This window comes from Eschrichtius robustus, chromosome 1, assembly GCF_028021215.1.
Source record: "Eschrichtius robustus isolate mEscRob2 chromosome 1, mEscRob2.pri, whole genome shotgun sequence".
Classification (NCBI taxonomy): domain Eukaryota; kingdom Metazoa; phylum Chordata; class Mammalia; order Artiodactyla; family Eschrichtiidae; genus Eschrichtius; species Eschrichtius robustus.
In genome coordinates this window covers 87,671,304-87,698,933 of record NC_090824.1, presented here as the reverse complement: position 1 = coordinate 87,698,933, position 27,630 = coordinate 87,671,304, and the positions used below count along the sequence as shown (strand labels likewise).

The window sequence follows — 27,630 nt, the reverse complement described above, 5'->3', positions numbered from 1 at the left end:
CAGGAGGAAAGCAGGGTAGGAAGAGAGATTAAGGAGACAGATGCTGCATGGGGGAGAGGGAGAAGGAAGTTGGCAGAGAGGGAAAGGAAGTCCTGGATGGGCAGAAGAGGAACTGCAGGGGCAAGGATCTATCCTCAGTTCCAGAAGATTCCATGACAATGTAGGGAGGGCAGCACAGCCCAGTGCAGTGTGTCTGCCTGTCTAATGGGCCTGAGACACCACACCAGAGACATCCTGGCTGTGTTGGCAGGCTCTTCAGCCCCTTCCTCTTGCTGGCCCACCTGACAGCCCACGTGGCCCAGACGTGGGCACTCATCCTTGAAAGGCAGATGCGAGGTAATGGTGGCTTCTGGGACTTGTCTCCTGCATCCAGGAGGACTTTTTCTTTGAGCCCACGGGATCTCTGATTGGTCCTTGGCTGGGAAAGCCCCTTCAGCCTGACCTCCCCTCCCCCATCCAGCAGCGTTCAGAAAAAGGATGAGCGCCCCGGTTGGTCCCGTACAAATCCCGTCCAAGCAACAAACCACAGTCCTTTGCCCGGACATGCACGTTTGCTTGAACCCACGGAGCCAGCGCAGGAGTAGAAGATAAGGTAGTGTGCTCAACGTATGCAAGGAGAGAAGCAGGAACTGAAAATGTGCCCCAGAGCCGGGGCTGGGCTGCTGGACCGCTTCCTGCGGGTGATGCAATCGCTTCTGCTGCAGGTGGTGGCAGTGGTGGGAGTGTTTGCGACTAAGAGAGGCTGGAATTCACCTCGCTAGGCTGCCTCAGGCTTGGCCTTCCTGTTCTGGGGGCACTGGGGACAGTGTGTTATTGAGGGGGAAGGGGAGTGAATCCTGCCTGTGGGGAGGGGTTAGGTGTGTCTTTAAGGCCGTAGGCATAGGGGGTGTGAGCCCTGGCTTCCATGCCAGACAGATGTGACCTTAAATCAGGGTTCTGTTGCCTGTCTTTGGAGAAGGGACCTTAGCTTCCTTGAATGTAAAATGGCACTGATGGTGAGAGATCCCTCTTGGCATTGTTTAGGATTAAAGGAACTGTCTTTTGCCATGTGTCTGGCATTCAGTAGATGCTCAATAGGTGAGAGTTGTTTTGATTATAGCCCAGGGACCTAAGGCAGGATTGGGATAAGAGGCTGGTGTTGCCCTCCTGAGCCAGCGTGTTTACCCAAGTTATGCCGCCTCTGAATCTGTAGGGGCAAGGATGTAAATGTGAGTGTTGGAGGGTCACTTGCTGATGGCAGAGCTGGGAACTGAACATCTAGTCTAGAGCTCTTCCTACTCAACCTGATGACAGGTGGGCTTTAGGAACAGGGAAGTGGGGCATCAGGCATTTCCAGGATGCTCTGTGCAAGGAAAGGCAAGACCACTTCCAGGGACGCTCAGCCTCCCCGGGAAGACGGCTTTCCCTTAGCTCGTGCGGCTGCAGCTCTTCCTGCCATACCCTCCTCCTGCCCCCAGTTTCTCTTTGACCTTGTGTGTAGGTGTGCTGATGAAGGTTCATGTATGGGAAGAAAGGGTGCAGATATGCTCAAGGATCCCCCCCAGGGATTGTATCTGCACCTTTAGCCCTTGGTGTGGAGCCTAGCACATGACAGGTGCTTGGTAAATGTTTGGTGAAGTCACATCTGGGTGAGTGAGCCCCTCGTTCATTGTCAGATAGTGGCCCTCTCCCACTCCAGGACAGCAGGGGCGGAGGGGTTGGCTGGGAAACAGCTGATCCAACTCACTTCTCAGCCCAGAGCCTCTTGAACACCAGATTCAAAACCTGAGAGGCTCTAAGCCCAGAAAGAACAGGTCCCCAGCTCCTCCGGTGGCAGGTTTCCTTGATAGCAATTGATTGTTCTCTGGCCTCAGCTGGAAATTTCTGAGATGTCCTTGCCAGTCCCAAGGAGAAGTATGTACTAACATACTAATGTAACTTTGCCCAGGAAAGAGGCTGCATCCTGGGGGATGTAGACTAAAAGTATTTTGATTGGATTTCTTCATTCCTTGGCAGGATAAAGCCAACTTCTTTTCCATGGGCTGGGCAGGCTGAGTCCTGGACTGGGCAAGAGTTGAGGGCACTTCCCGAGGGCCATGCTTGTAGTTTTTCTGTAAATTTATCTCCACAGACTTAGTAAATTCCGTCATGTGGCAAGCCTGGAAAAGGGCGGTCCGAGGGTACCAAGATGTTGATGGCATCACCTTTGCCTCCTGAGAGGAACCTCTGCTGGTGAGAAGAAACTCAGGTAAGGCCAGCCATGCTAAGTGGCCAAGACAATGTAGATAGGACATTTATGGAAAATCTTCCACTGCAGCTTTTTCCCCACTCTCCAAACACAGAATTATTTATATTTTCTAAATGTGGAGATGTACATTCATTCACTCATTCAGCAAATATTTTTTGAGTATTCCCCAAAACAAAACTATGTGTTGCCTGTCATAAGCATGTGATCCCGGACTTCACCTCATCTTTTATGTTCCACTGGGCTTTCGCATGGTAGCCTCAGTCTCTGCATTTCCCTTTACATCCAGGTCTCTGAATTCCAAAATATTTTCTCTTTAGTGCCTGCTTTTTTGATTTGAATCCCACTCTCAAGTGATTGGTAAGGAGTGAGTTCACTGACTAGGAAATCGAGTCTCTCCACTTACTCAATTAGCAGAAGCCAATCTGTCTGTTCTGGTAGATTCCACCCCACCCCCGCTCCCCCCTACGCCACACATGCGCGCATGCACACACACACACACACACACCCCTCTGCAACTCAGAAGAGAGGGTCTATTCCTTTGCAGACTGATGGAATGATGCACAGAGAGATAAATTCACTCTGTTAGAGCAAGTCCAGCAAGGGAGGACACCAAGCCTTCCAGGTTCCTGGCCTTTCTTACACACATGATCCCTCCCAGAGGGAGTTAAGAGGCAAGAGGGTCGAGCACTCTGGGTTCCTCCACCAAGACGCCCACCTTACCCATAAATCAGTTTCCAATCTAACCCCTCCCTGGGGGTTGAGTTACAAACCTCAGTAACCCCAGGGCGGCCTGCCTGGTAATTCCTATTATTCAGCTGTCAGCTGGTTTTTTAAAAACCTCCCTTCCCAGTGATCCCGTTACCAGAGTTTTAGAGCCCATTCCTTGTCTCAGAGAGAAACCCTATAGCCAGGTGAAACAATGGAGGGGGCTCCTGCTTGCTTTCTACAGGGAGCTGGGTTTTCTCTTCTGCTGAAAGCAGCCTCCCCTTAACTCTTTGCATTCCCTCTCCGATTGTCGGGAGAGGTGTGCCTCCCTCTCAGGCCTCCAGCCAATGCCTTTGCCTTTCGGAGTAACTTTGCTTTTCTCTGGGCAGAGTTTTGCCTCCTAGAGCCAGCATCAGTTAGCAGAGAAGAAAAACAAGCTGGGGCAAGGAGTGGGAAGAGAGAGAGAGCGAAGAGATTCTTCAAAACAACTGCTGCTGTGGCTGCAAGGTACATTTGCTCTGAGCCCAGTCACAAGTCCAGGGTTCTTCTGTTCCTAGGATGCTGCTCTCGGTAGGGGGCTCCGAGCCCAGATCTCCAGCCCAGCAGGTCCTGACATTGCGGAGTCTGCCCTGTGCTGGAAGGGGAGAAAGGGCACAGAGGGAGGGGTCTGCTTTGACAGTGATGAGAGGTGGGGAGTGAGGCTTCTGACCTCCCTGACCCCTTTATCCCTGACAGTGTTTTCTGGTCCCTCCGGCTCAGAAGGCTGGGCCCCTGCTGCTTGACCTTAGAGGCTGAGAGCACAGGAGGCCGAGCCACGGGGTGTCCTTCAGAAGGAACCCAAGGGAGCAGGCTGGGAAGGCCTGGGAGAGAGACCTGAGAAGAAATGTCACTAGAGGGTGTGACCCTTCTATCTTTGCAACCTGCCCAGCCCCACTAAGGTGATCCCCTCTGCTCCCCAGCCTCGTTCCCCTACAATGGTGGATTTAAACCTTTTATAGAGTCACAGACCCCTTTGGGAAACTTTTGTAAGCTACAGAGCCACCCCCCACACATAAAAATGTCTGTGTGAACCCACAAACACAATTTAGCCAGTTTCAGGGGTTCACAGACCCTAAAGCTGAGGAGACCCTGGTGAGTCCGGCAAATACATGGATCCCAGGTTAAAACGTTTCTCTATCAGCTTCCTTGCCTTGTGAACCCAATTCCACCTTGCAGGGCTATGGTGAAGCAGACAGAGCTTTTGCAGCGCAGGTGGGTCGGGAGAATCAGGATGACCCGTGCCCCCTGAGGCCTGTGCTGCCCCAGAGGGCAGACTCAGAGCTGGTTTGTCCTTCAGTCCTACCCTTGACCCTAAGTAATGCCCATAGGCCCAACTGGCCTGCCTGAGATACTGGCCCAGGAGGAGAGCCACTAAGAAGAGTAGGAGGCACGGAAGGAGGTGTGTGTGTGGCAAACATGGTGAGGGCTCCTCAGTGCCCTGCATGGAGGCTGGGCTTGGTCTTCTCATCTGCCCACATATGGCATGAGCGCTAGGTCACTCTGACCAGCTCTGACACTCCTTCTTGGCTAAGCCTCCTGGTAAAATAACATACCTCCTTTTGGCTCCGGCACCTCTTTCCGGACATCTGTCAACTTCTGTGGGGACTGGGTTGATGGCCAAGCTTGACTTTCCCCCTTTTCCCTTTCTCCATCCTTTTGGGGACAGTTTTTCCTATTCTAGCAACCACAGCCCTCATTATGCCTTGCCCACTCTCTTTCAGGTACCCTTTGAGGGAGCTAGGGAAAGAATGGGTAGGAAATAGGTACAAGGAGACTTCAGACTCCACTGGGCTAAGAGTCCCAGCTCCACTTAGCTTAAATCTGTCTGAGTTTACAACCCAGAGAGAGCATCCTGGTAGTCAGAGCACTGCCAGCCCCCACTGTCCCCTGGGTCAGGTCCCATCATTGATCACCTAATCTGTTGCAGGGACTGCTCCCTCTCACTGATTTCTGGTCTCTTCATTTATCTTTTCTAAAGTCCAGGCTTAGTCAAGTGAGTCATCTTCTTTAAAATCTTTGCTGGCTCCCCTTTGCCTCCGGAATAAAGTGCAGACTCCCCAGCCTGCCATTCAGGGACACTTCTGTAATCTGATCTGAACCTCCCTGCCCATGCCCACCCTTCCTCAATCCAATCATTGCACCCAATGATCCTGTCCTCCAGCCTGCCCTTGCTCCCTGGACAAGTTTTCCAGTTCAGCTCTTTATCCTGCTCAAGCTAGGTCTTGGCTATCTTATCTGGCTTTCCTGATGGAAAAATTGCCCCATCCTTCGAGGTCCAACTCAAAAGCCACCTCCCTGAAGCCTTCCCCAGTCTTTGCATTCTGAATTTTTCTGCATTCCCAGCAGTCGTTATCCCTGGCATTAACACATTTCATGTTGCTTTCCATTATTTTCTGGTCTACTTCTCTAGGTAGGTTATAAGCTCCCTGAGGGCAGGCACCAGGTTTTTGGCACCTAGCCCAGTAGCTGGCACAATGTAGGTGCTCAATAAATGTTTGTGAAGTAGCCCAGAGACTCCCTTGCCGATAGTTTGCGGTCTGCAGGACACGTTGCTTTCCTTGCAGCCCCAGAACCATCTCTGGGTGCTGTCATGAACAGGACGCGTGTCAACTGCCCAAGCAGCCCCTGCATTCTTGATCTCTCCTCTCCTCGGCCAGATGTTAATTTTGTTTATGTTGACTATCCACGCCCAGTCAAGAAGAGGACATGAGGGTCCCTTTGGATGTGTTTGATCTGAATGTTACTCGATAACAGTGTCGGACACACGTGTTCTCAACCTTCCTACGGCTTTGGTACTGGAGTTTTCTTCTGACCTGCCCAGCAGCCGGGAGGATGCTTTGCCATTCCCCGCTTCCTCCTCTTCCACTCCCTTTCTGGACGCGCCAAAATTATTCGGCCCCTTGAAAGAGAAGACAAAAGTCACTTTGGCGCCCCCTATCTCCCTCCTAATAGGGAGGACTCAAGGGCTCTCGAGTGCTTCCCGAGCCGGCTTTAGGAACCGAACCTGCGTGGACGACAGCGCTCCAATTGCGTTTCTGGAGGAGGTCGGAATTTGGCTTGGCCCCTTGCAGTGTTTCCAAGGGAAGGTTCGTACATTCGTGACCGTCCCTGGCAGCCGCCCAGCCCGGGACTTGGGGTTCCACTCGCCATTGGCCAGCCGTCGGTGTGACGCGCCAGAGGCGGGGCCTCATCAGCTGTTTGCGGGATGCCCCGAGCGGGCGTATTTTGGAAACAATACCGCGCGGTGCAGAGTGGCCTCCACCCGCGCCAGCCCGCCTGCCGCTGCCGCCGCCCCTGCCTGCGCCTACCGCCTCCCGCCTCCCGCCTCCCGCCTTTCGCCGCAGCCCGGTGAGCGCCCGGGCGGCAGGGGGCCGGGCGGTGTTGGATCGCACCTCCTTGGGGAAGTGGGGAGAGGATCGCGCTGCGCGTGGGGGCCCGGGAAGGGTTGGGCTGCGGGAGTCTAGAGTGACCATGGACTGGGGCGCTGGGGTATGGGAACGGGGTGCAAAACCCACATCTAAGTGCGCTGCTCCACGAAGGAACGTGGGGGTAGTAGCATTTGAGACTCCAAGGAGTTGGGTCCAGGTGGGCAGGGGAACGTGCGGTGCACTGCTGAGCAGACCTGGGCGCTCGAGAATGGCCCGGCCTCTGGATCTGACTTTGGGGTAGGGCAGGGAGTTGTGGGACGTCCTGCATCCCTGCGGAGTCTGAAGGCTCCTCTCCTTAACAGCCGGGCTTTTTCCCTCCTTCCCAACTGAGTTTGGGCGCCAAGCCCCCGAGTGCTCATCACGCTGGACCCTGGCGCGGAGCCCTGGCATCACGACTCGGAGGCCGAGATCCTCTCCTGGAGTCACCCAGGTCTGCTGTGTGTTGTGTGAGTGCGTGAGTGTGTGCATGTATGTGTGCGTTCCCAGATTTTAGCCCTCGTCGAGGTTCAGAATGTCTAGCCACTGCTTCTCCTAGGAGAAGGAGTCTTGAGTTCAGCATCCCTCTTAGAGTCCTTAAGGGCTGGGATGGCTCCAGCAGGCTTTAGGTCCCCTTGCTAGGAATAAAGACTTCCCTGGTAGTGCACTTAGGAAGTGCCCTTCTCCTGCCGGTTTGCACACCACCTCTTCAGCTCAGGGGAAGGGGAGAAGAAGGTCCCTTTACTGTATCTCAGTTTACACTTGACCTTGTCCGGCACCTGTCCAGAGACTCCCACCTGCAGAAGGGCCACCTGCAGTTCCTGTGGAGAGTGGGAAGGGTCCCCCTCAGGCTTGCAGAGCCACACCCTCTGGCTGCACCTCCCCCACTGTCCAGTCCAGGCAAGGGTGGAATTTGGGGCTTTGCTGGGAGCGGGTGGGGGAGGTGATAGGCTTCAAAGGAAAACCCAAGACAATGACTCCTGACTGCGATTGGCTTTGGAGGGCCCCATCTTAGGTTGGGATTGCCAACTTGCAGAGAGGAGGCGGATGGGCAGGAGGGGAGCCCCTGCCAGGTGACTAGCAGGACAGCACTTGGTCCTTTCAGTGGGAAACCTTGTTTCCTGGTACTGCTAAAGTGTAGTTCTCTCACTCCCCTTTGGGAAACACTGTCCAAAGAACACCATGTGCCTGTTTTGCCATCCAAGCGGGCATCTCCTCGCTGTCCAGGGAAGAGGGCAGGATAGGGACCATAGATAGCTCAAGGACAGGATGGGATGGAGGGAGGGTTGAAGCAGGCACTTCAGAGAGAGCTTGCATTGGAGAAAGCCAAGATTTCTGAATTTAACTGAGCTTCTTTAAATACTTTACCAGCTCACAGACCATTTGGCTTGTTCTTCAAAGGCAAGAGACTGGGAGACAGAATTCCCAGGGGACCTCTAATTGACTCTGGCAATGACAAACACTGTCTCTCTGTATCCTTAACCATTCAGGTGGTTGCTTTTCTGGCTGCCTCAGGGACCCTAAGGGGTTCCTGGTGTGTGTATAAGGGGTTGGCTTGGGAGCTCAAGATGCTGCGTGGCTCCAAGCTCAGACTCCCAAGAGCCATCAGGTGGAGCAAGTGGAACTTCTTTATCACCAAGAAACTCATGTCAACAACCTGAGGAGTTTAGGCAGCGAGTGAGGTCACAGACAGACGGCTAAATTTCACTTCCTTCTGTGAGGCAGGTTGTACCAATCTCAGGTTCAGCGCTGGCAGGAGTGGTAGGCTGTGGGGAAAGATTTGAAGTTGTGGAGACTAGTGAGTAGACTGAGCTGGGGTAGGCTGGCCACTTTGCTGGATGCTGGACCTCCCCTCTAGGCTAAGCTGTGGTGGGCAGACAGCTGTACTCTGCTGAGAGGGCAGCTGCAATGACTAACCTGGGTTTTTCTCCCCTTCTCTCCCAGGACACACTCTTACCACATCGTTCAGCCTGTTTGTTGTGTTGAGCAAGCAGGGGGTGGAGACTAGGGTCTTGGGTAGGGCTTAGCAGGTTTGGAGGGAACCTGGCCACCCTAGGACTGCTGGTGTTTGTTTTTGCTGCTGAGCCTGGAGCTCAGCTCAGAGCGAGATGAGAGCTTGGTGGTTACTCCTCAGGCCAGTGAGCGAGTGTGCCTGTGTGTTGTGAGCACTGTGTGTACAGCCAGTCACAGCGCCCTCTGCCCTCCCACAGCTACTCACAGAGGCTAGTCTTGTTGACATTTCACCAGGTACCCTGCGTGCTTGTAGCAGCTGATCATACCCCTCTATGGCTCAGAGTCAATAGCAGTCAAACTGCATGACCGTGACCAGCCTGGGTTAGAAGAAGAGGCCGAGGGGAGGGAAGGTGGTTCTGAGTGGGCCCAGGGAAGAAGCGTGTAGAGTCTCAGAACTGCGAGGCAGCCCCCATTTGGGGGCAGTGTCACCCTTGGCAGTGCTTTAGCTCTAGGGTTGTCTGTCATCAGTACCTGACCCCACTTCTCCACATAAGAAGGGGGAGCAGGAAAGAAGGAAGGGGAGGGGAGTCCTTCCAGGTATAGCCTGGGTGGGGGCAGCCTCCCGGATGCCTGCATTGCACCCTAACAGGGGAGATGGAGCCACCCCAGTGTGTGGAGGAGCTGGAGGATGATGTGTTCCAGCCAGAGGATGGGGAGCCGGGGACCCAGCCTGGCAGCTTGCTCTCTGCTGACCTGTTTGCCCAGAGCCAGCTGGACTGCCCCCTCAGCCGTCTGCAGCTCTTCCCTCTCACGCACTGCTGTGGCCCTGGGCTTCGACCCACCAGCCAGGAAGACAAGGCTACCCAGACTCTCAGTCCAGCCTCCCCAAGCCAGGGTGTCATGCTGCCTTGTGGGGTGACTGAGGAACCCCAGCGACTCTTTTATGGTGAGTGCTCTTAGCCTCAGGACTCCTCCCTTAGAGACTGGGGGAAAGGAGGGGAATTGCCCTCCCCAGACCTGCTCTTTGCTATTTCCTTCCCCAAACTGAGCAGCAGGGGCTACCGATTCTTCAACTCTCACCTGCTGCTTGTCTGCTTGTTCCTCACCTGTGCTCCTCAGGCCCCACGCAGGGCAGATTGCCTTGCCATTCCTTCTGCTCTTTTGTCCCTTTCTGGAGGGATCTTTGGGTCCATGGTGTCTCCTTGGGTTGGAAGAAGGGTAACCTGGGTCTCGGCCTTTACATCCTGTGGCCTGTTGTGTGGCCCAGCCCTTTGTGTGGTGATAGTGATGTACCTTCTGTAAAGTGGCTAACGCTGCCGTGGGGAAGGCTGGGGGATCTGTGACTCGCTGTTGACACTGAAGGGAAAAACCCAGCCTGTTCTGGGAGGGCAGGTTCCTGAAGGCAGAAGGTGGCCCCCAGTTGTCACTCGGGGCTTTCTGTGCTTGGAAGGGGAACTGGAGAAAGAGGTTGGGCCTGCCTGGGCTCAGTGCCAGCAAAGGGGCTGTTTCCAAGGCTCAATCAGACAAGACCCCTTCATTTGTGGGCTTCAGTGGTTGGTTTTATGAGCAATCTGCCTTCCTCTGGCAAAAGGGCAGGGTTAGACACTCAGTCTGTTTTCTTCATTTAGCACAAAGCTTATGGAGAGAGGGCCGAGGTTCGGAGGCTATCTTGCTGTGTCTGACGGAGCAGATTGAGGAGACGCTGCAGTTATTCCCAGAGGGAGCTGCCCTATAGGACAATTCTGGCAAAGTAGTCCTGGCAGGAGTCTGAGAAGATAGATAAGGCAGGCGGGGAAGAGGGAAAGACGGGAGCAGGCCGGCGGGTGCCCCTAGTGGCAGCTCGGTGGCCAGCTCTTGGTAAGTGAGGAGCGCAGGTCTAGATGTCTGGCCTGGGGCTGCCTCCAGAGAGAGGAACTTGGCTAATCTGTGGCTCAGAGGAGTCCTCTCTCCGTTTTTTTTGTACCACTGCCCAGAGCTTCAGGGCCTGAGACCAGCCTTCCTCTGCTGCACTAAGAAGTGAAGATACTTTTTGCCTTTCTCTTTCTCTGTCCCCTGCTTTGCTCAACCCAGGAACTCTGGAGAGCTGCCTCCAGTGCTTTTCCAGAGAAGAGCTTCAGCCTGCTACTACTGTATGAGGGTAATAAATAATAAACTGTGGTCAAGCGTAGCTGGGTAAATAAGGACAGAAGGTTGGCAAGTTCACCCACACTTATTACCTTTGCCATGGCACTGCCGGTGAATGGAGGACTGAAGGCAAGGCTGGGACCATTCCCTTCTCTTCTCCAATATCAGCTTTCACACTCTTGGGCAGCAAGTCAGGCTGTCCACATTTGGCAGAGTGCCCTGATAAAGGCAGACTAAGTTCCTCTCCTTGCCCACACTAGGGTCTACCCTCGGCCCCAGGTCTCGGCCAGGAGTGGCAGGCATGGGGAGGATGGGGCAGCTGTGGAGCATGCTGAGATGTGGGCCCTCTGTCTTTGCAGGCAATGCCGGCTACCGGCTCCCCCTCCCTGCCGGTTTCCCTGCAGGCTTGCCCCTTGGTGAGCAGCCCGCTGAAGGGCAGTGGCAACATCGAGCAGAGGTACAGATTGCCCGAAAACTTCAGCGCATTGCAGACCAGTTCCATCGGCTTCATATGCAGCAAGTAGGCATGGTGGGCTCTTGGGGGCGGGTGTGTCTGCTGGGGCTGGGGGGCTGGGGCCTGCTTCAGCAACTCTGTCTCTGCCAGGCCCCAAGGATAAGGTCCCAGAGTTTTGGCCTCATGCTCTTGTGATTCTCGTGCACTGCATGGGCCCGACTGGATGAGCACGCATGCCCTCACCTCTGAGATCCAAGTTGTTTATCTGCCCACTCTCAGCTCAGGCTCGAGGGAGATGCTACGATCCCTCCCAGGGAATGGGATAGCTTTCTGCAGCCTTGATTGACAGACTCTCTCTTCTTGAGGCCAGGGGTGGGAGATGGTCCCTTACAGACCTGAGGGGAAGATTTCCAGGGTGCTGAGGAAAACTGGACAGTCGGGCGTGCCCGGCTGCGGTGCAGTGTAAAATGGGTAACCAAGGCCGGGGATGGGCCTGAGTTGGGGAAGGTGGTGGAACCGGTTGTAACCTGACACCTTCCAGCTGGGGAGGCCGCTCCTCATTGTCTCTGCCTGGGAACCGGGGCCTGGGACTCCGGAGTGTGTACCTCAGAGAGTCTCTCCAGGCCAGCGGCCGGGTGCTCGGCCGGGCGCTTGGCCGGCAGCCTGGCACCAGCCCCGCCAGGGCGGAGCATCGCGTGTCAGTGGAGCATGCGGCAGAGCCCATCAACAAAGGCGGCGGCTGGCGGGCTCGTGCTGGAGGAGCCCTACGTGCCACGGGCTGGAGGCTGCCCTGCTCTGCAGCCGCTGTCTGGGCCGCCCCCGGGCACTTAACCCTTCCTCTCTGGGCTGACTTTCTGGATGGCTGCCAAGGTGGGGAGAGGATCCTGTGGCTGGATCCCTGCTAGTACAACCACTGCTGAAGCGAAGGCACACCACCTGGAAGTGAACACGTTCGCTACCTGTGGGACAGTGTCCCTGGCCCAGTCAGCTGTGTGTGTGTGTGTGTGTGTGTGTGCGCGCGCGCGCGTGCGCATGTGTAAGTCTATATCTGACTGTATATCAGGAAATCAAGAGAATAAGTAATCCACCATGATTGGGCAGACCCTGAGGTTAGATGGGGAACTTCAGGTGACCAGAGGACAGCTATTGGTAATAGAAGGTTTGACTTGGCCAGCACCAGGGGGAAGAGAAATTGACCTTGGATTTCCTGAGAACAGGCCCTCCGGGGTTAGACATGGTGAGTGTCCCTGCCAAGGGAAACTTGGGGCTAGACCTGGCCCTGGTGGCTCTCCCAGTCCCTCAGGAAGGGAGGGTGGCCCTATGCTTAGATAATAAGGCAGCCTAGCCACCTCCTCTGGCTCCAAGCTCCAACCCCTATTCGCTCCTTTGATTTTTCTGTGGAGACTTGGCTTAGAGTTTCCCCTTCGGTCCATGTGTGGACACACTCTGATTCTTGATTTCTGCCTCTTGGCCTTCTTCCTGCCCATTCACTCTGCCCTGGTTGTGTAGGCCTGTGGTTGGCCTGAGCTCGCAGCTTCCGGTCCTGGGGCTGCAGCTGATAGAGGACACGGTGACTGTGGGTCTCACAGGCTCGTCTGGAGAACTATCTGGAAGGCAGTTTTCTGTGTTCCCAATAGCCCTGATCTCTCTCAACAGTTCTTTCCCAGAATGTTCAGCCATCCACGGGTGAGCCCCTGTGGGCTTAGGAGCAGGCTGGGAGGCCTCCCTTGCCCAGCTGAGCCCTGGCACAGGACCAGAACTCAGCCCAGGGCCCTTTCTTCCTGACTCAGTTCCGCACAGGAGAAACTGGCCCTGATCCCAGGTCTGACCGTGCTCTTTGCTGCTTGGCATCATTGACCCCCGTCCAGGGCTGTCTCTTTGAAGGCCTGGTTCAACTCCATACAAGGTGCTGTCCTCTTAGCCAGAGCCTTCCAGCTGGGGAGGAGGAGGGGCAGAGCCAGAGGAGAACTGGAGGAGAGTCTCCCCTGCTCTGCACCTCACCTCCTACTGGTTCCTGACTTCCCTGGGCCCCTCACCATCCTGCCAGCTACCTATTCCTACCGTGCAGTGGCAGGAGGCTGGCCAACGAGGCCTTTCTAGCCAAGAGCTGGTTTCCCCAAACTTTCCACTGCAAAGAGCCAGGCTTTTTGTCCACGGGAGTCTTCTTGCTTTTATCCCCCTCCTCCCTGCTCACCCTGCTCACTTCCCTAGGAGCTCATCCTATGGGAAGCGCTGGGGTAATGGCTATGGGCAGATGGAGAGCTGGCACGTGTAGGACCTTTTAGCAGCTAGTTTTAAGAAATGAGCCATTTCTGAACTTGATTATGATATAAACTAATGTCTAAATATTTCATATCTACACAATACTGTTGTCACTCTTACATTCTTATCCTTCATCTTCTTTCCCTATTCCTTCCCCTCATCTTTGCAGACAAGGAGACTGAGGCACTGGGATGGAAGTAATTTAGGGTTAAGTCTCTAGGCTTCAGATACAAAGTCAGAAGGCCCAGGTTTGAATGCCAGCTCTGCTACCTACTAGCCACCGGGAAGTCTCTGGCAGAGCCTGTTTCCTCTTCTGTAAATTAGACCTAATGCCAGAGAATCTGATCATGAAGATTCAGTGAGAAAACACCTACGAGAGTTCCAGGCACACAGTAGGTATTCTTTAATGCTTGTTTTCTTCTGTCTCTCTGTAATCCTGATTGTCCCCCACATTTGTTCTTGTCAGTTCACAGTGCATTTCCCACCCCACCTGTCCCTGAGTAGAGCTGCCTCCCGTGAGCCCCCTTCTACCTGCCCTGTCCAGAGAAATCAGCATCAAAGCTGACCAGTTGTGGGTCTTGGCCTTGTACATTTCTCCTAGGAGAATAGTGGTCAATCTCCATCATTATGGGCTGAGTTTAAATAACCAAGAAAGACAACCCAAAAGGCAGTAAGAAGGTCGAAGGAGCCTGGCCATCTCCTCTCTCCTCAGGTCTGGGATTGGTGTCCCAGGGCCAGACCGTGGCCATGGGTTCCCGACTCCTGTAGGGAATGTGAGCTCCTGCCTTTTGTCCCTGGTTAGGGACCTCAGTTACTCTTTTACTGTATGAGAGGAAGCCTTCTCCCTGGGAGATGTGGAGCACAGGGAAGGGTGTGATAACGGTAGTGTGTTGTAGGATGGCTTTAGGGCAAAGTGAGTGCATCAGCATGACCCTAGATACAACATGCTCCAAATTCCCCCTGGTGCTGGTTTTTGTGGGCCATAAGCCCTCCCAGCATGTTTCTCAAGGAGCTTGCTGGATGGAGCTCTAGCCTGGTTACCCAAGTTCAGGTCAGCCACCTGTTTAGGGTGGTTTCTCTGGGCAAGGAATTGGAAGCAGAAGATCAGTGCCAGCGAGCTGCTTGCTGTCAGCGCTTTGGGTCTCCAAAGCAGCAAGAGACTTTGAGGCAGAGTGAATGGAGGTAAAAGCCTTTCCAAACCTGGTCACACACCCCCAACTTCCTCTGGCTGGGTCAGGAGTGAAAGATTCTCCTCCTTGCTCTTCTGTGAGCTGCCCAGCTGTAGCAGGTGACCTCTGGTGGTCTGCTGACTGTGGTCTACCTTGACCTTGGCTCTGTGAGGGTGCCCTGGTGTTTCTTGTTTGCCCAGCTTCTACAGGGAAGATGGCGGTACAGGTTTGCTTCCTCCCTGAGCTCAAGGGATGCTCTGGCCAGAAGGTGAATCCCAGCTTCTTTCCATTCCACCTGCCGTGGTCTCCTCCACCATGAGCCGAAGAATGGACAGAAGCTGGTGTCCCATCCCCTTAGGAGAGTCTCCTGTCCCAATGGCACCATCTTGAAAGTTGTGGGATATTTCCGGGTGATGTTAAGAAGTCAAGAATCCTAAAAAAAAGAAAAAAGTGGCTACTGTAGACAGTTGAGTGAGTAAAGCTACAGGAGAATTGGAATTCTTCATGTTGGAAGCGGCTTTTTCACTTGGACCAGGAGTGGCTCCATTCAGAACAGTCAGATTTGGAAATTCCCTGAATAGTAATTAGCCTTTCTGGAAAATGACATCTGAGAAAAATTTCAGCCACTCAGTTGAAACCATCTTTAGTTGCAAGATCACAGAAAGGATCCTGGACTGAGAGGCAAATTCGAGTTCAAATCCCAGCTCTGTCACTTATGAGTTCTGTGTTCACAGGCAAATCATTTAACTTCTCCGAGCCTTGATTTCTCATACTCATCTTGTAGAGTTGGTGTGAAAGCCCTTTGGAAATTGTAATATGTATAACTATTAATGCGTGGACAGTTTAACACTTGAAAATGGGTTAAAAGATGATCTTAGGATTTTGTTCTTCGGGAGCTCTTTTGGAAGTTGTACCCAAGGTGGTGTTTGCATGGTTTATTAACTAGTGGCCTCTCTGCCAGCAGCCTGGATCCTTTGTTCAGGGAGCTCCTAACTACTTCCTGACCCTTTGGGATGCTCTCCTTGTTGGTGCGTGGTTTTCTGGAGCTCAGACTATAGCTAATAAAGTTGTTCAGGCTCTAGATGGGACAGCCCTGGGCGGGAGCCCCAGAGATTCTCCCTAGAGTGAGAAGGGTCCCTACAGAGCCAGCCTCTGTCCCCGGAGTGGGAGGTCCCCCTCGGATATTGCCTGGGGAAGAGTGAGGCTTGGGGAGGGGCTGTGGAGAGCGCTGTGCGTGAGAGCCAGGGCCAGGGCTTGGGGGCCCTGTGTTTGCTCTGTGGCTGGCTCTGTTTATATCGCTCACTATATTTAGCTTCTGAGTCATCAGCGTGGCTGAGTAGAGCTGAGTTCTCCACACAACTCTGCACCTGACTACTCTGTCTTCCAGGAGAAGGGCCTTGTAGTTCCGGACAGTTCATTCCCTCCCCACCAAGGCAAGCCATGGGGACGGGGTTGGCTTTGGTTTTTTTTTTTTCTTTTTCTTGGAGGGGGATGGTGATGGGAGGGAGGGCTTTGGGGGAGGTGCTAGAAAAGAGGGATAAAGAAAAACATCTTGTTTGCCTTTTGATCCAAGTCTGGCAACCAAGAGGGCATGTTGCATGACCAGTACAAGAACAGCCAGTGTGCAGGGTGAGGAGGAGGGTCCGGCCTTCTGTGCTCAGCTTGCTTGTCCTGTCCAGGGACTGGTCCCGGGCGGGACGAGAACAGCCAGCTGCAAAGGCCCCAAGTTGGGAGTTGGAGCCGTGTGGGGGGGTCCTTTTCCAATGCCTTGTAGACCCACAACAGACCAGCCCCCTCCTCAGTCCCCTCTCTCCCTCACTTTTGACCAGAGCGCACATACACCTCTTCCCCCCTGAGTTCTTAAGAAGTTGCCCATTAGTTTCATGGGGCTGTTCTCAGACTGGGGGAGACAGAGCCATCCCTGGGGGAAGCTGGGTAAGGGCCTCAGTCCTTCCCACCTCCAGGCCATGGAGGTGCAGCCCATGGCTCTGGGCACATGGGTGGCAAACACAGCCCTATCCCCGCACCCCCAGTGGCTGAAGCCGGTGGCTTCCACCTATGTTAGAGGAAGCCCTCCTGTCTTCGACTCAGCCAGCCCCAGGCTGCCCTTTCTTCCTGGGAGAAGTGATTGGTGTTTCTATGGTGGCAGCTGGTGGCTTCAACCTCCTGTTAGCGCTGCTGGCTGGGCTGAGGAAGCTCTTGTCAAGGAGAATTTTTTTTCCTTTTCTGTTTTGCCACGTTGCTCATTCCTCAGGTGTCTAGGTCAAAAGCAATCTGGACAGTGGGCCAACGGGGCCCAAGGGGCTACCCCGTGGGTCTCAGAATCCCTTGCCCAGCTTGGCAGCCTGGAATTCTGAGCCCGGCTGCCTCTGGCTGCCATGGCCCATCTCACAGTGCAAAGTCAGGGATTTCCTCAGGACTTCATGAGTCTGCCTAGAAGATAGCACTCCTGGGGCTGGTGCTTTGAGCTGAGGGTGTTGAGGGAACTGCTCAGCAAAGTGCAGTCGGGCCCAGGTTTCCCTTGTCCTCACCAGGGGTTGGGGAGCTGCCTGGGGCAGCCACTGCCTCCATGCTTTACATATACTTATCTCATTTAATCATCACAGCAACCTTGTACTTCGAGACCCCATTATCCCCATGTTATTGGAAGCCGGGGCTCAGAGAAGTGGGATAACATGCCCATGTTACACTGGAAGTGGCTGAGCTGGGAGCCATGCAGATCTGATTGATCCTAAAACCATGGTCTCCCCATTACCCACCCCTGCTCCTCAGCAAGTGCAGCCCGGAAGGTGAGAATCTGATGGAGCTCCCACTTACTGCCCGGACCCTGGCTCTGCCTCCTGTAAAACTGAGTTCTGTGTTCTTGCTTTTCCCCCCTTCAGATTGTAAAATAATCGAGGACAAGCCTTACAGCTTGCTCATCTTTGTGCTTTGTAACTCTTAGCTCGTTTGGGTACCTGATAAAAGTTTGCTGAATCAAACAAACATCTCCCCAACTTCTTTTATGTGGAATTTTCCTTAAGTCTTCCTTAGCTCTGTATTCCTGTTCTCAACAGCAAGGCTTTGTCCTTCAGCCTCGCCGTGGCGGGTTTAGAGTTGATGGGGGAAAGGGAAGAGGTGAGGTAGGAAAACGGCATTTTACAGAGAGTGTATCTCCCTGTAAAGCAGGGTAGATACAACTCTGCATTTTAAAGAAACTGAGCATGGTTTCAGAAAATGATCTGAAGTTATCATTTCAGGCCAGTTTTAGCTTCATTTCTGTTTGATCTTCAGTTAGCTCTGCCTCTGAAAGGTTTATTTTTTTTCTGGTCCACAGCATCCTTACTAAATAGTTAATGATCTGAAAACAATTTCTTTAAACATACTAGGGGAGCAGTTAGGTGGCAATTCTCCTTGAACAGTTAATACCATTTTCATAATGTGAATAAACACACTGTAATATTTTAGTGAAAGAACATAGCTCTGGAGTCAGAAGTCAGGGGTTTGAATCACCCCCTCCCAACTAACTTGCTTGGGGTAACTTTTCTGAACCTTTGCTTCCCCATCTGTAAAATGGGATTGAAAATAATACCTGCCTTTCCTATGTCCCAGACCTTTGTGAGGAGCAAAAGAGACAATAGGAAAGCATTTTAAATATGCGATATAAATTGCTATCTGTTTGGTAAATCTGCATTTTGTGTGTTAGTTTCTTTTAAATCAGGGCTACAGTGTAGCTTTGCTCCTTCCTCGAATTCTTTGGGGGTGAATTAGCTCTTGCTGGAGCATCTGGTACACTGGTGACACACAGAGTCCCCAGAGGGTGTGAATTGGGTCCGAAGGGGGAGAGCCAGAGGGAGATTCTTATCTGGGGAGGGCAGGGAACACTCTTTGTGCTTAGGACAGAGGCCATGTGGGATGAAACAGAGTTTGATTTGTGTAATCCAACCTTGTCAGATACCACAGCCAGCTCTTAAAAAAAAAAAAAAAAAAAATGCCTTTTACTGGTTGGGCCTCTCTAGGCAAGAGGCTGATCCTATCACATCAAGTACATCTTTAGACCTGGCCAGACATCAATTGTTCCTGGCTTCAGACAAGTGGGTTATCTTGCAAGGCTGACTTTTCTATAGTCAGTCCAGCGTGCTTGTTGAATACCTACTATGTGCCCTACGTGTTCCCTGTTATCCAGGACGAATGATCTGGGTGTTCAGTTACAGTGCCTTGTGCACAGGGGGAGTGACTCAAACACTCGTCAACTGACTGCCTCCATCCCCTGATCACAGAAAGAAAGTGGGACTGAAGGAAGAACCCTAGATCTCTCATGCCTGGTTGTGCTCTCCTAACTGAAGAGAATATTTTTTATCCGCCACGTTAGGGCCCCTTCCCTTGGGGCGTTCACCTCTATTCTTTCCTTCCCCGTCTTGGTCCTACCCTCTCGGCTCTGAATTTGAGAGCTCTGGTGTAAGCTTAAATTCCCATCAGCTTCCTACCTCCTGAACCCCAGTCTCCTACCCCTGAGGTTACCCTGGCTATGCATTCTGGGAACCCCCATTCTTTTGCAGGTTCCCAAACCGTGAGGGGTCCCAAGCCAGCCTGGGAGAGCTGAGCCTTGCGCCAGGGGTTTGCACCCACTGATCTCAGTCTATGCACTGGGTGCTGTGCCAGGTACCTGAGAGTCAGAGGCCAAGCGTACCCGTTCCTGGCTCCCCCTTCCTTCTCCCCTTCTCCCCAACACCCTCTCCTGGAAGGATCCATGTGCTCTGGTGTTTCGGTGTCTTTGTGTACCTCGTCCTGTTCGGTGAATGTTGATTTCCTTCCTTCTTAACTGTTTCTCTCCCTGGCCTCCCTTCAAGACCTTTTTCTTTCCTTTCTCGTCAGGCACTTTTGTTTAATTTTTTAAAAAATATTTTATGTATTGTTGTTGCTCAAAAATCAAGGCATTCTTTGATTCTCTTGCTATGTGGCAATTTGGTTTCCTTTCAATAAAGGGCCTTCTGGGGGCTGCCCTGTGGCAGGAGAAGGCTGACTGGGGTATGTGTGGCGTTGCTTGTGCTCACAGAAAGGGTCGCTGGGGCAGTAGATGGTTTCCCAGGCCCTGTTCTTGCTGGCCGCACGGCTGCCAAGGCAGCCAGCTTGACCCTGTACTAAGCAGCCTGTTCCCTAGGCCCACCCAGACCCTCCGCCAGGCTGAGCGGATTCACTTGTTGGAGCTCTGAGTTATAGTGCTGAAGGTAATTGTGGATGACAAACTCCGAATCACCAGACCTTAGGGTTGGAAAGCACCTCAGTGGTTTCCAAATGCCTGTCTGTGGCCTGGCTGCCTCAGAAGCACCTGGGCAGGATTTACCTCCGGGTTGGCCAAGTCATTACTCTGGTGGGAGGGAGGGAAAGAGACTAAAGAAAATACCAAATCATGAAATGTTTTCTTCTAGGCTATAGGATCATGAGGGATTTTATTTTCTCCTCTCTAATTTCTTGTATTTTCCAATTTTTCTATGTTACTTTTTTTTTTTTAATTAATTTATTTATTTTTGGGTTGGGTCTTCCTTGCTGCGCGCAGGCTTTCTCTAGTTGCAGTGAGCGGGAGCTACTCTTTGTTGTGGTGCACGGGCTTCTCATTGCGGTGGCTTCTCTTGTTGCGGAGCATGGGCTCTAGGCACGCGGGCTTCAGGAGCTGTGGCTCATGGGCTCAGGAGTCATGGCTCGCAGGCTCTAGAGCGCAAAGTGGCGCACGGGCTTAGTTGCTCCGCGGTATGTGGGATCTTACCGGACCAGGGCTTGAACCCGTGTCCCCTGCATTGGCAGGCGGATTCTTAACCACTGCACCACCAGGGAAGCCCTCTACGTTACTTTTATGACTAAAATAGACAATACATGCTACTTCTGATTTTTAAAAAATGTCACTCAGGGAGCATGTTCAATACACAGATTCCTGGCACCCTTCCCTGAAGATTCTGCCCCAGTTGGTCTGGGTGGGACCTGGGGACTCTGTATGTACAATAGCACCTCCGTGGATTCTGTGATGCAGTCGGGTGTGGGAACCACTGATCTAACACCACGCCTGCACTTCACCTATAAGGAGAGTGAGGACTCAGACAGGCTGCTGGGAGACCCCAGCCTACCAGGTCCTCTGATTCCTGGCCCGGGGAGCCACCCACTGCCCAGAGTGCCTTCCTGGATGATTCAAGAGCCTGGAGGCCTGTCCCAGGCAGAGGCACAGAACTTAGGTCCTTCCTGAGGCTGGGCCTGTGTGCACCTAGGCCTGTCTGTGTCTCCCAGCAAGACCTCAGCCTTGCAGTCTGACAGCACTATCTGGCCCACAGCTGCTTCTAGGTTCCCCAACACCCACAATGACTGGGGTAAGGATGCTTCCTTGCCTCATCCCCAGAGACCTCAGGGCCCAGGAAGTTACCCAGGCAGCAGGTGGCCTCCATGAAGGGAACGTGGGGAGAAACTGAGGCATACAGGGATGGGATTGGTCCAGGCCCCAAATGATCGAGTTGTGATCTCCCTTCCTTGGCCCTTGAGCTGTTTTGAGATGATTTAGAGAAGGGGAGGATGGAGGGTCTGCTTGGGTGTAAAGAAAGGTATATGGTGGCGCTTGGAGCATAGTAGTAATGGGTAAGGACATTGCCCTAGGCCAGGTGGTCTGGATTTAGCCCAGTCCCTGCCACTTACTAGCTATGTGGCCAAGTTACCTCTTTGAATGATCTCATCTGTAAAATGGGCATGATAATACATACCTGCGTCACAGGGTTGTTGAGAGGACCAAAGGAGTTTAATGTGTATAGACCAGTCCTGCTCATACTCTAATGTGTCTTAAAGTCGCCTGGGCATCTTGTTAAAAATGTGCATTCTGATTCAGTGGGTCTACATTTCTAATAAGCTCCCAGCTGATGCTGAAGCTGCTGGTCCGTGGACCGCATTTTGAGAAGCAAAGATGTAAAACACAGGACCTGACACGCTCAATTTACAGTTACTGTTAGGATCATGGTTGTTATTGTTACCTGGCCTTTTCAAACAGGCACCCGAGGAGCCTCGGAATTCCAGCAGACTGGCCTCCCCAGAGACCAGTCTTTTCCTGGATTTTCCTCGTATTCCACCCTATGACCTTTGCACCTGTCCTGGGTAGCAGCTGGGGAGGGGAAGCAGAAGGAGGGGGTGCTGTGCCCAGCTGCTGCAGGCAGGCCTGAATCTTCAGGTTTGCAGCTGAGTCCATTTTCATGCTGCTTTACCCTAACCAGATTTTGTTAAGCCGGGTGTGTTTCCTCTTTTTATGTCTTTGTTTACAAAACATGAGGAAGCCATCAGTCTCCCCAGTCGCAGTCTGCCAGGCCTCCGCTGTGGCACACCCCGATTTCCCTTCCCCTCCGAGCAGATTTCCCTTCCCCTCCGAGCAGGAGTCGTGCCTCCCACTTTCTGGGTTGTTTTCCAGTCTCCCCTTCTGCAGGGGAAAGAGGAATGCTATTGCTACAGGTATGGGGTGGGGGGAATACCTGACAGGGCCCTGAGGTCAGCCTCAGTTGACATCTCTCCTCTCTTCTCTTTGTGGCCTCAGGCAGGGTGACGGGGAACCCTTCGAGGTTCCTGCACGGTTGCCTGGGGACAGGTCAGGGAGGCCAGGGCGAGACGTCCCTGCAAAGCTCTGGGAATCCAGGAGCCCCGGGCTCAGTTTCCAGCTCTGCCACTGACTTGCTCTAGCCTCTTCTCCTCTGACTAGGAGTTGCCTGGTGGGGGCCTGGGCTGTAGTTAAAGACAGCAGGGGCTCCAGCTCCCCTACACACACGCGCGCGCGCGCACACACACACACACACACACTTCACATAAGCGTGCTTGCTGCCTGGGCCACTGCGGCAATCCAAGTCCAGCCTCTGTGCTGGCTCCTTTTTTGCACACTAGGTTCTTATTCCCCTGTCCATCGAGAACCCCGTGGAGAGGGCCCCAGCCTAGTCCTCCTGCCCTGGCAGATAAAGAGAGAACAAAGACTGCCTCTTCCAGCACCCCCCCCCCCCCCCGGTGCCCTTCGGACCTCTGCTGGCCCCTGGGAAATGGTACCTGTGTGGGCGGGGCACCAGCCACAATCCTGTGAGCCACTGACCGCTGACCTTTGCCCCCAGCTTCTCTGCCTGACAGTAGGACCTGGGATAACCTCCAGAGAGTAGTGTGCATTCTTTGTTTTTGTTTTGTTTTCAAGTATGTTCTTGCTTAACGTTTAATTGGCTCCAGTCAGTAGGAAAGCGCTCCAAGAGGGATTATTTATGGCTTACTGTCAAGAGCAGCTATAAAAAGGGCAGCACGGAGCTGGAGATGCTGGGAAGGGAGAGAGGGCGGGCGCACAAGTGTGTGTGTGTGTGTCTGTGTGTGTGCGTGTTTGCACTGGATGAAATCAGATTTTTGCTGCCTCAGCAGTGTGGTTTAAATGGAAGATTAACCCTTTGACCTTCACAGTGTCAAATCACTTGCAGATGGAGGCTCCCCCGCTTTTCCCCCTTGTTTTCTGTGTTACTTTGGAGTTGGGGGAGAGAGGGGGGCACTTCTTCTCTTTCTTGCTGAAGAAAGTTTGTTGTTCATGCAGCTGAGGTTTGCGGGGCTCAGGAGCCAATCTGATTAAAAGCAGCACTTGGCTAAACTTTGGAAAATCCTGCAAGCAGGGGAAAAAGTTTAATCCTCTTGTGCACCGTGCATAAAGAGCCTGGTCTTTTCTTTTTAATGTTCACACTGCAATTGTATTTGGAGAACTCAGCTACCTCCCCCTCATCGCCACTTCTCTCGTCCTTCCCCCAACTCCCCCAGTTTGCTGTCCTGATGGCATTAAAGTGTCGCCCCAAGACGTGTGGATCTGAACTTTGATTGGAAATGATAAGGAGTTGTCTAAGGCTGCGTTTAGGAGTTACATTGTTTTGTTTTGTTTTCCTTTCAGCACCAGCAGAACCGAAATCGCGTGTGGTGGCAGATCCTGCTCTTTCTGCACAACCTCGCTGTGAATGGAGATGAGAACAGGAATGGGGCAGGTCCCAGGTGAGGCTGGGCTGCCCTCTTCACATGGGGCACCACGGAAGGACATCGGCGAGGACTGACACTGTGTCTTGTGAAGTTGTTGTTGTTTTGTGTTTTTATTTTAAAAATTTCTCTCTGTGTACATAAGACATACCCAAGCGGGACCTCTTTCCCCGTTCAGGGCTTCGACCAGGAATGGGGCCCTTTGTCAAACACTGTTGAAGTAGAGGCTGGTGTGTCTGTGATGTGGGACCTCCCAAGGGCTCGGACAAGTAGATCCTTCGGTCGTCAGTGGTTGAAGACAACCAGGTAGTGATGTGCTCCGGCGAGTGGACTGTAGTTTTCCCACAGGAACTTATTTAAGAAACAGGAGACTGGATTAGACTCCTGGTTCCACCAAACGTATCAGCCTTCCACTGTGGGTGGGGCCCAGATCCGACGGGTCACACTGCTTTAACCCACCAGGGCCTCAGACAGGGCCTTTCCAGCTGCGTGTGGCAACTTCAGTAGGTCGGTCAGCCAGCTCCATGTCTGGGTTCTCCTTGGGCCCAGCCATTGCCCGCCCCAAGGGCTCAGGGATCCTTGCCCAGCCCCTGTCATCTCCAGCAGACCTCAGGGAGGGTTGGGTTTCTCCGTGGACCCCTCAGATGTGCCGCAAAAAAGAACCAAACTTCTGGGTAGGCCTCATGTCTGACTTGGTCCTACTTGGAAGCCCCAGGATTGGTCCTGAGGTGCAGAACCACTGCCCCCTCTGGCTGCCTGGGACTGGCTGGGTGTCAACCATGGATGAGCCAAACAAATAGCCAGTCAGTGAGCTGTAGCCAGCAGCTTGTGCCTTTGACAGCTCTTGTTTTGAAAGACCCAGCCAACAGACGGCGTCCCACCCCCGATAGCAGCACTCTAGCACCGGAAGGGACAGGATTGCATTGCGGTGGCTCTGGGAAACGAGGCGGCCATCCCACCTGTGAGAGTCAGCCTTGAGGAACCCAGACCCCTTGGTTTCCTCGGAAACCACATACCTCCTCCCTTTTATCCCCATTCCTTTCTCACACCTAGTGGGATACAGGAAGAAGCCAGCACAGCGGCTTTGTCAGCTGAAATGTGTCTTTTAGAGTAACAGACAGTGATTAGAGTGCGGAACTGTCAAAGCTGGGTACACACTTCCTGTCTTCCTTCAGCTTCCAGCCAGGCCAGAAAGGCATGCTCTGGAACTCAGCAGGATCACAGACGCCTCTGAACTTCTTCCCTTCTCTCCCTGCTGTGGCACTAATGGAGAGAATTTAAAGCAGCCAGTCTGGCCGCTCTGGGAGCAGACACAGGGAATCTGTTCACCTAGAAATTAAATTATCATTTTTGCCTATGTGAGAAAAGTTAACATTGGTGCTAACGGTGAAGCAAGGCCCAAGGAAAAGATGGCTTCCCTGGGCAGAGAAGACCCCAGGGCTACCCAAGGAAATTGGAGGAGTCCTGAGTAGACTGTCAAATCTGAACAAGCCCAAGCTCCTCTAATTCTGCAGAGAGGAGGCCTTTGTTACCGTTGAAGGACACACTGATCTTCCTGATGTACGGTCAGGCAGGTCGTTCACTGCACAAGGCCACCTGCAGTGGAAGGTAATGGAAGCCAGAATCCAGCCCGGGCTCTACTCACTAAGCTCTATGCCCTAGTGTAGGGCTGTGTCTGCTTACAGGAAGGGGTGCCTTTCCTAATTTGCACAAAGGTGCCCTATGGGCTCACAGTGGCTCGGAGAGGGACTTCAAACTGCATAAGCCTTGGTTTTGTTCTGCTTGGATGTTCTGGAGGTATTACCTATTCTTGGACAGAATTATATTCTCAGGGTGTGTACCATGGTTTGTCTGCTAAGAAGATAGGTTCCTGCTTACAAGAAGGAACCCAGGGAACAGGCATGAAGACCGGCGCTGGGACACTCTGACCATTGTGAAATCCACCCTTCCCTGTGTGTCTCCACACCATTTTTTGACGTGCATAGGACATGTGTTGTTTTTCCCTCTCCTGGACCAAGGCTGTGATGGGCAGGCTGCTGGTGTATCTTTGAGTGGCACACACAAGAAAACCAGGATTATTTCTACCAGCCACTTTTATCTACTCTCAGCAGACTTTCCACGTGAGCTGAGTGAGAGAGCAAATAAATGGTCCAGGCCTTGGTGCCGAGGCAAAGCCATCACCTTCAGAGACCTTGCCGGGCCTGGGTGGGATGCCCTGTGGCCTGTCCTGAGAACTGAGCCCAGAGTTTGAGAAGCTCAGCTGAACATCGCACCTGGGGCCGGGTGGAGGGTCATCTGACTGCACTGTCTCCATCTTCTGTGAAGCCAGGAACTAACTCACTATCCTAAGCAAGCCAGGGCAAAGTGTACAATGCCTCTCCTTCCCCTCCCCCCAGAACCCAGGAGGTAGAATAGCCCCAAGAGGAAGAGAGATTCCTCCTGGCTGGCTGTTTTTAATTGGCCTAGTGGTCTAGACTGGCCCCTTCCCCCTCTGCCTGGTGAGTTGGTCTGAACATTCCTCAAGTCCAACCTCAGGACACATGTCCCTCCCCCTGGGCTCCCTCTCCCCATCCCCCAGGAGCTTGGCTGTCTCTAGTTAGGGAGTGGAGAATCAGATTTAGAGGGAGGGACAGTCTGACCTGGCTCCTGACCTGTAACCAACAGAAGACTTGTGGAGCTTTTGTGGTTTGCTGAGGGTGGGGGTGGGAGAGGGACTGGAAACCTCCCTCCCCGGTAGGGTTGCCCTGGAGGAGGGGAAGCCTGATATTCAGGGTCAAAGCAGCCCTTCTAATTCAGAACCCCAGAGGAGGGGATTCTGGAAGCCGGTAGACAGAACTGGGGAGGGAACCCCCTCAGGCCCCCCGTCTGACTCTCCCGGAGAGTTGGAGGACCCTCTGCCTTTGCCCACTTCAAAGTCTGGGCTGCTGGAGAGCTGCCCCCGTGGCCTTTTCTTGCTCAGTCCGAGGCAGAAAAAGACCACCTCCCAGTGCCCTCCACGAGCCCCTAGGGGAGGGTGTCTGTGTCGGGAGCTATGTGGCAGGCACGTTCAGAGCGCTCAAAGGGGCCCAGCTGACTTGTCTCTCTGTCCCCAGTGGCCCAGCCCCATCCAAGGATGCGTCCGGCCTGGGCCTGGCAGGGAGGGGGTGATTTGGGATGATCCAGCCAGGGCCTCCACTAGGGGCTGGGGAGCCACTGTGACTGTCCTAGTCAGCAAGGAGCACGTGGAGAGCTTGCGAGCTTGTCTCGTTTGAGGGACCTGATGCAGTGGGGTAGGGCAGGTGAGAGCCCGCAGAAGCAGGCACTTCAGCTCTGCGGGCTTCTGCACATCAGTGCTGCAGCCCAGGCCGGAGGAACCTGCGGGGTCCCTCTGTGTGTAGGTGGGGACACCTTGGCGAGAGACCACCCTGGCCAGACTCCTTAACCCATCAGGCTGTGAAGCCTCCTGGGGACACTGTGGGCAGTGGGCTCTTCAAGGCTGGTGGGGACTTTGAGCCTTGAGGAAACTGCAGAGAAAGCCGCATTCTTTCATAGATGCGCCAGCCTCTTGGGCGGGAGGTGCTCGGAGCCCTGCAGGCTCCCGGTTCGCACTGCCCCTCTCTGTGCATAGGAGGCCAGTGCCTCTCCCTGCTGTGTGAGCATTGCCCAGTGGGCTGCCCCATCCCTGGGTCCACAGGGCCTGTCGGGGGAGACCCAGTGAGAATGTAGCATTTTGTCTCTCCCAGGTTAGCTGTCCTGGGTTCTAGGCACTCTGCCTCTGGGAGAGAAACAAGGAGAGAGAGGGAGGGGATGGGGACTCATTGTTTTTAAACCTGTACAGAATATTTGGCTTTGTGTTCTTCACATGCATATATGTGTGTGTATCTTTTCCCCCATCAATTGGTACAGTTTTTAATAAAACCATTTAAAGCAAAGCTTGTCTTTTTCAAGGTGTAGTAAAAATACAAGGGGATCTGTTGGTGGATTAGAGACTCCCAACTTGCTTCTCAGCTGCCCTCCTGAGTTACTCTCCGGGACCCCCGGCTTTTGTCAGGACTTCCTTTCCCCTCTTGGGGTTGTAAAGAGCCATTCTGACCACACAGTAAGCAGCACAGCAGAGGCCCCATGAAGTGGAAAAACATGGGCTTTGGATCCAGACCTGGATTTGGATCCGGTTCCAGCCTCCACCAGCTGAATGATCATAGGCAAGTTGTTTAACCTCTCTGAGCCTTCAGTTCTTCCACGTGTAAATTACAGCTGTGCCTGCCTTGCAGGATTAAAGGGAGTGTGTACAAAGGACCTGCCCAGGGCCAGCCCTCAGCAACTGGCAGCCTCAGTGAC

General features: G+C 53.4%; 1 protein-coding gene across 5 annotated transcripts; it reads left to right on the top strand.

Annotated features, from left to right (window-relative positions):
* Positions 1-523: 523 nt before the first annotated feature.
* On the top strand, positions 524-27,205 carry BMF (Bcl2 modifying factor). 5 transcript variants are annotated; one of them, XM_068549177.1, is made up of 8 exons: positions 524-592; positions 2,111-2,227; positions 3,322-3,439; positions 5,924-6,057; positions 6,702-6,829; positions 8,978-9,274; positions 10,812-10,972; positions 23,234-27,205. In XM_068549177.1, exons 6-8 carry the CDS (start codon positions 8,983-8,985, stop codon positions 23,333-23,335), a joined length of 555 nt encoding a protein of 184 aa, XP_068405278.1. In that variant the 5' UTR covers positions 524-592; positions 2,111-2,227; positions 3,322-3,439; positions 5,924-6,057; positions 6,702-6,829; positions 8,978-8,982; the 3' UTR covers positions 23,336-27,205. The 5 variants fall into 5 exon arrangements, with proteins under 5 accessions (XP_068405278.1, XP_068405288.1, XP_068405312.1 ...); XM_068549187.1 differs by lacking the exons at positions 524-592; positions 2,111-2,227; positions 3,322-3,439 and having other exon boundaries at positions 5,889-6,057; XM_068549211.1 differs by lacking the exons at positions 524-592; positions 2,111-2,227; positions 3,322-3,439 and having other exon boundaries at positions 5,974-6,057; positions 6,702-6,845.
* Positions 27,206-27,630: the final 425 nt, after the last annotated feature.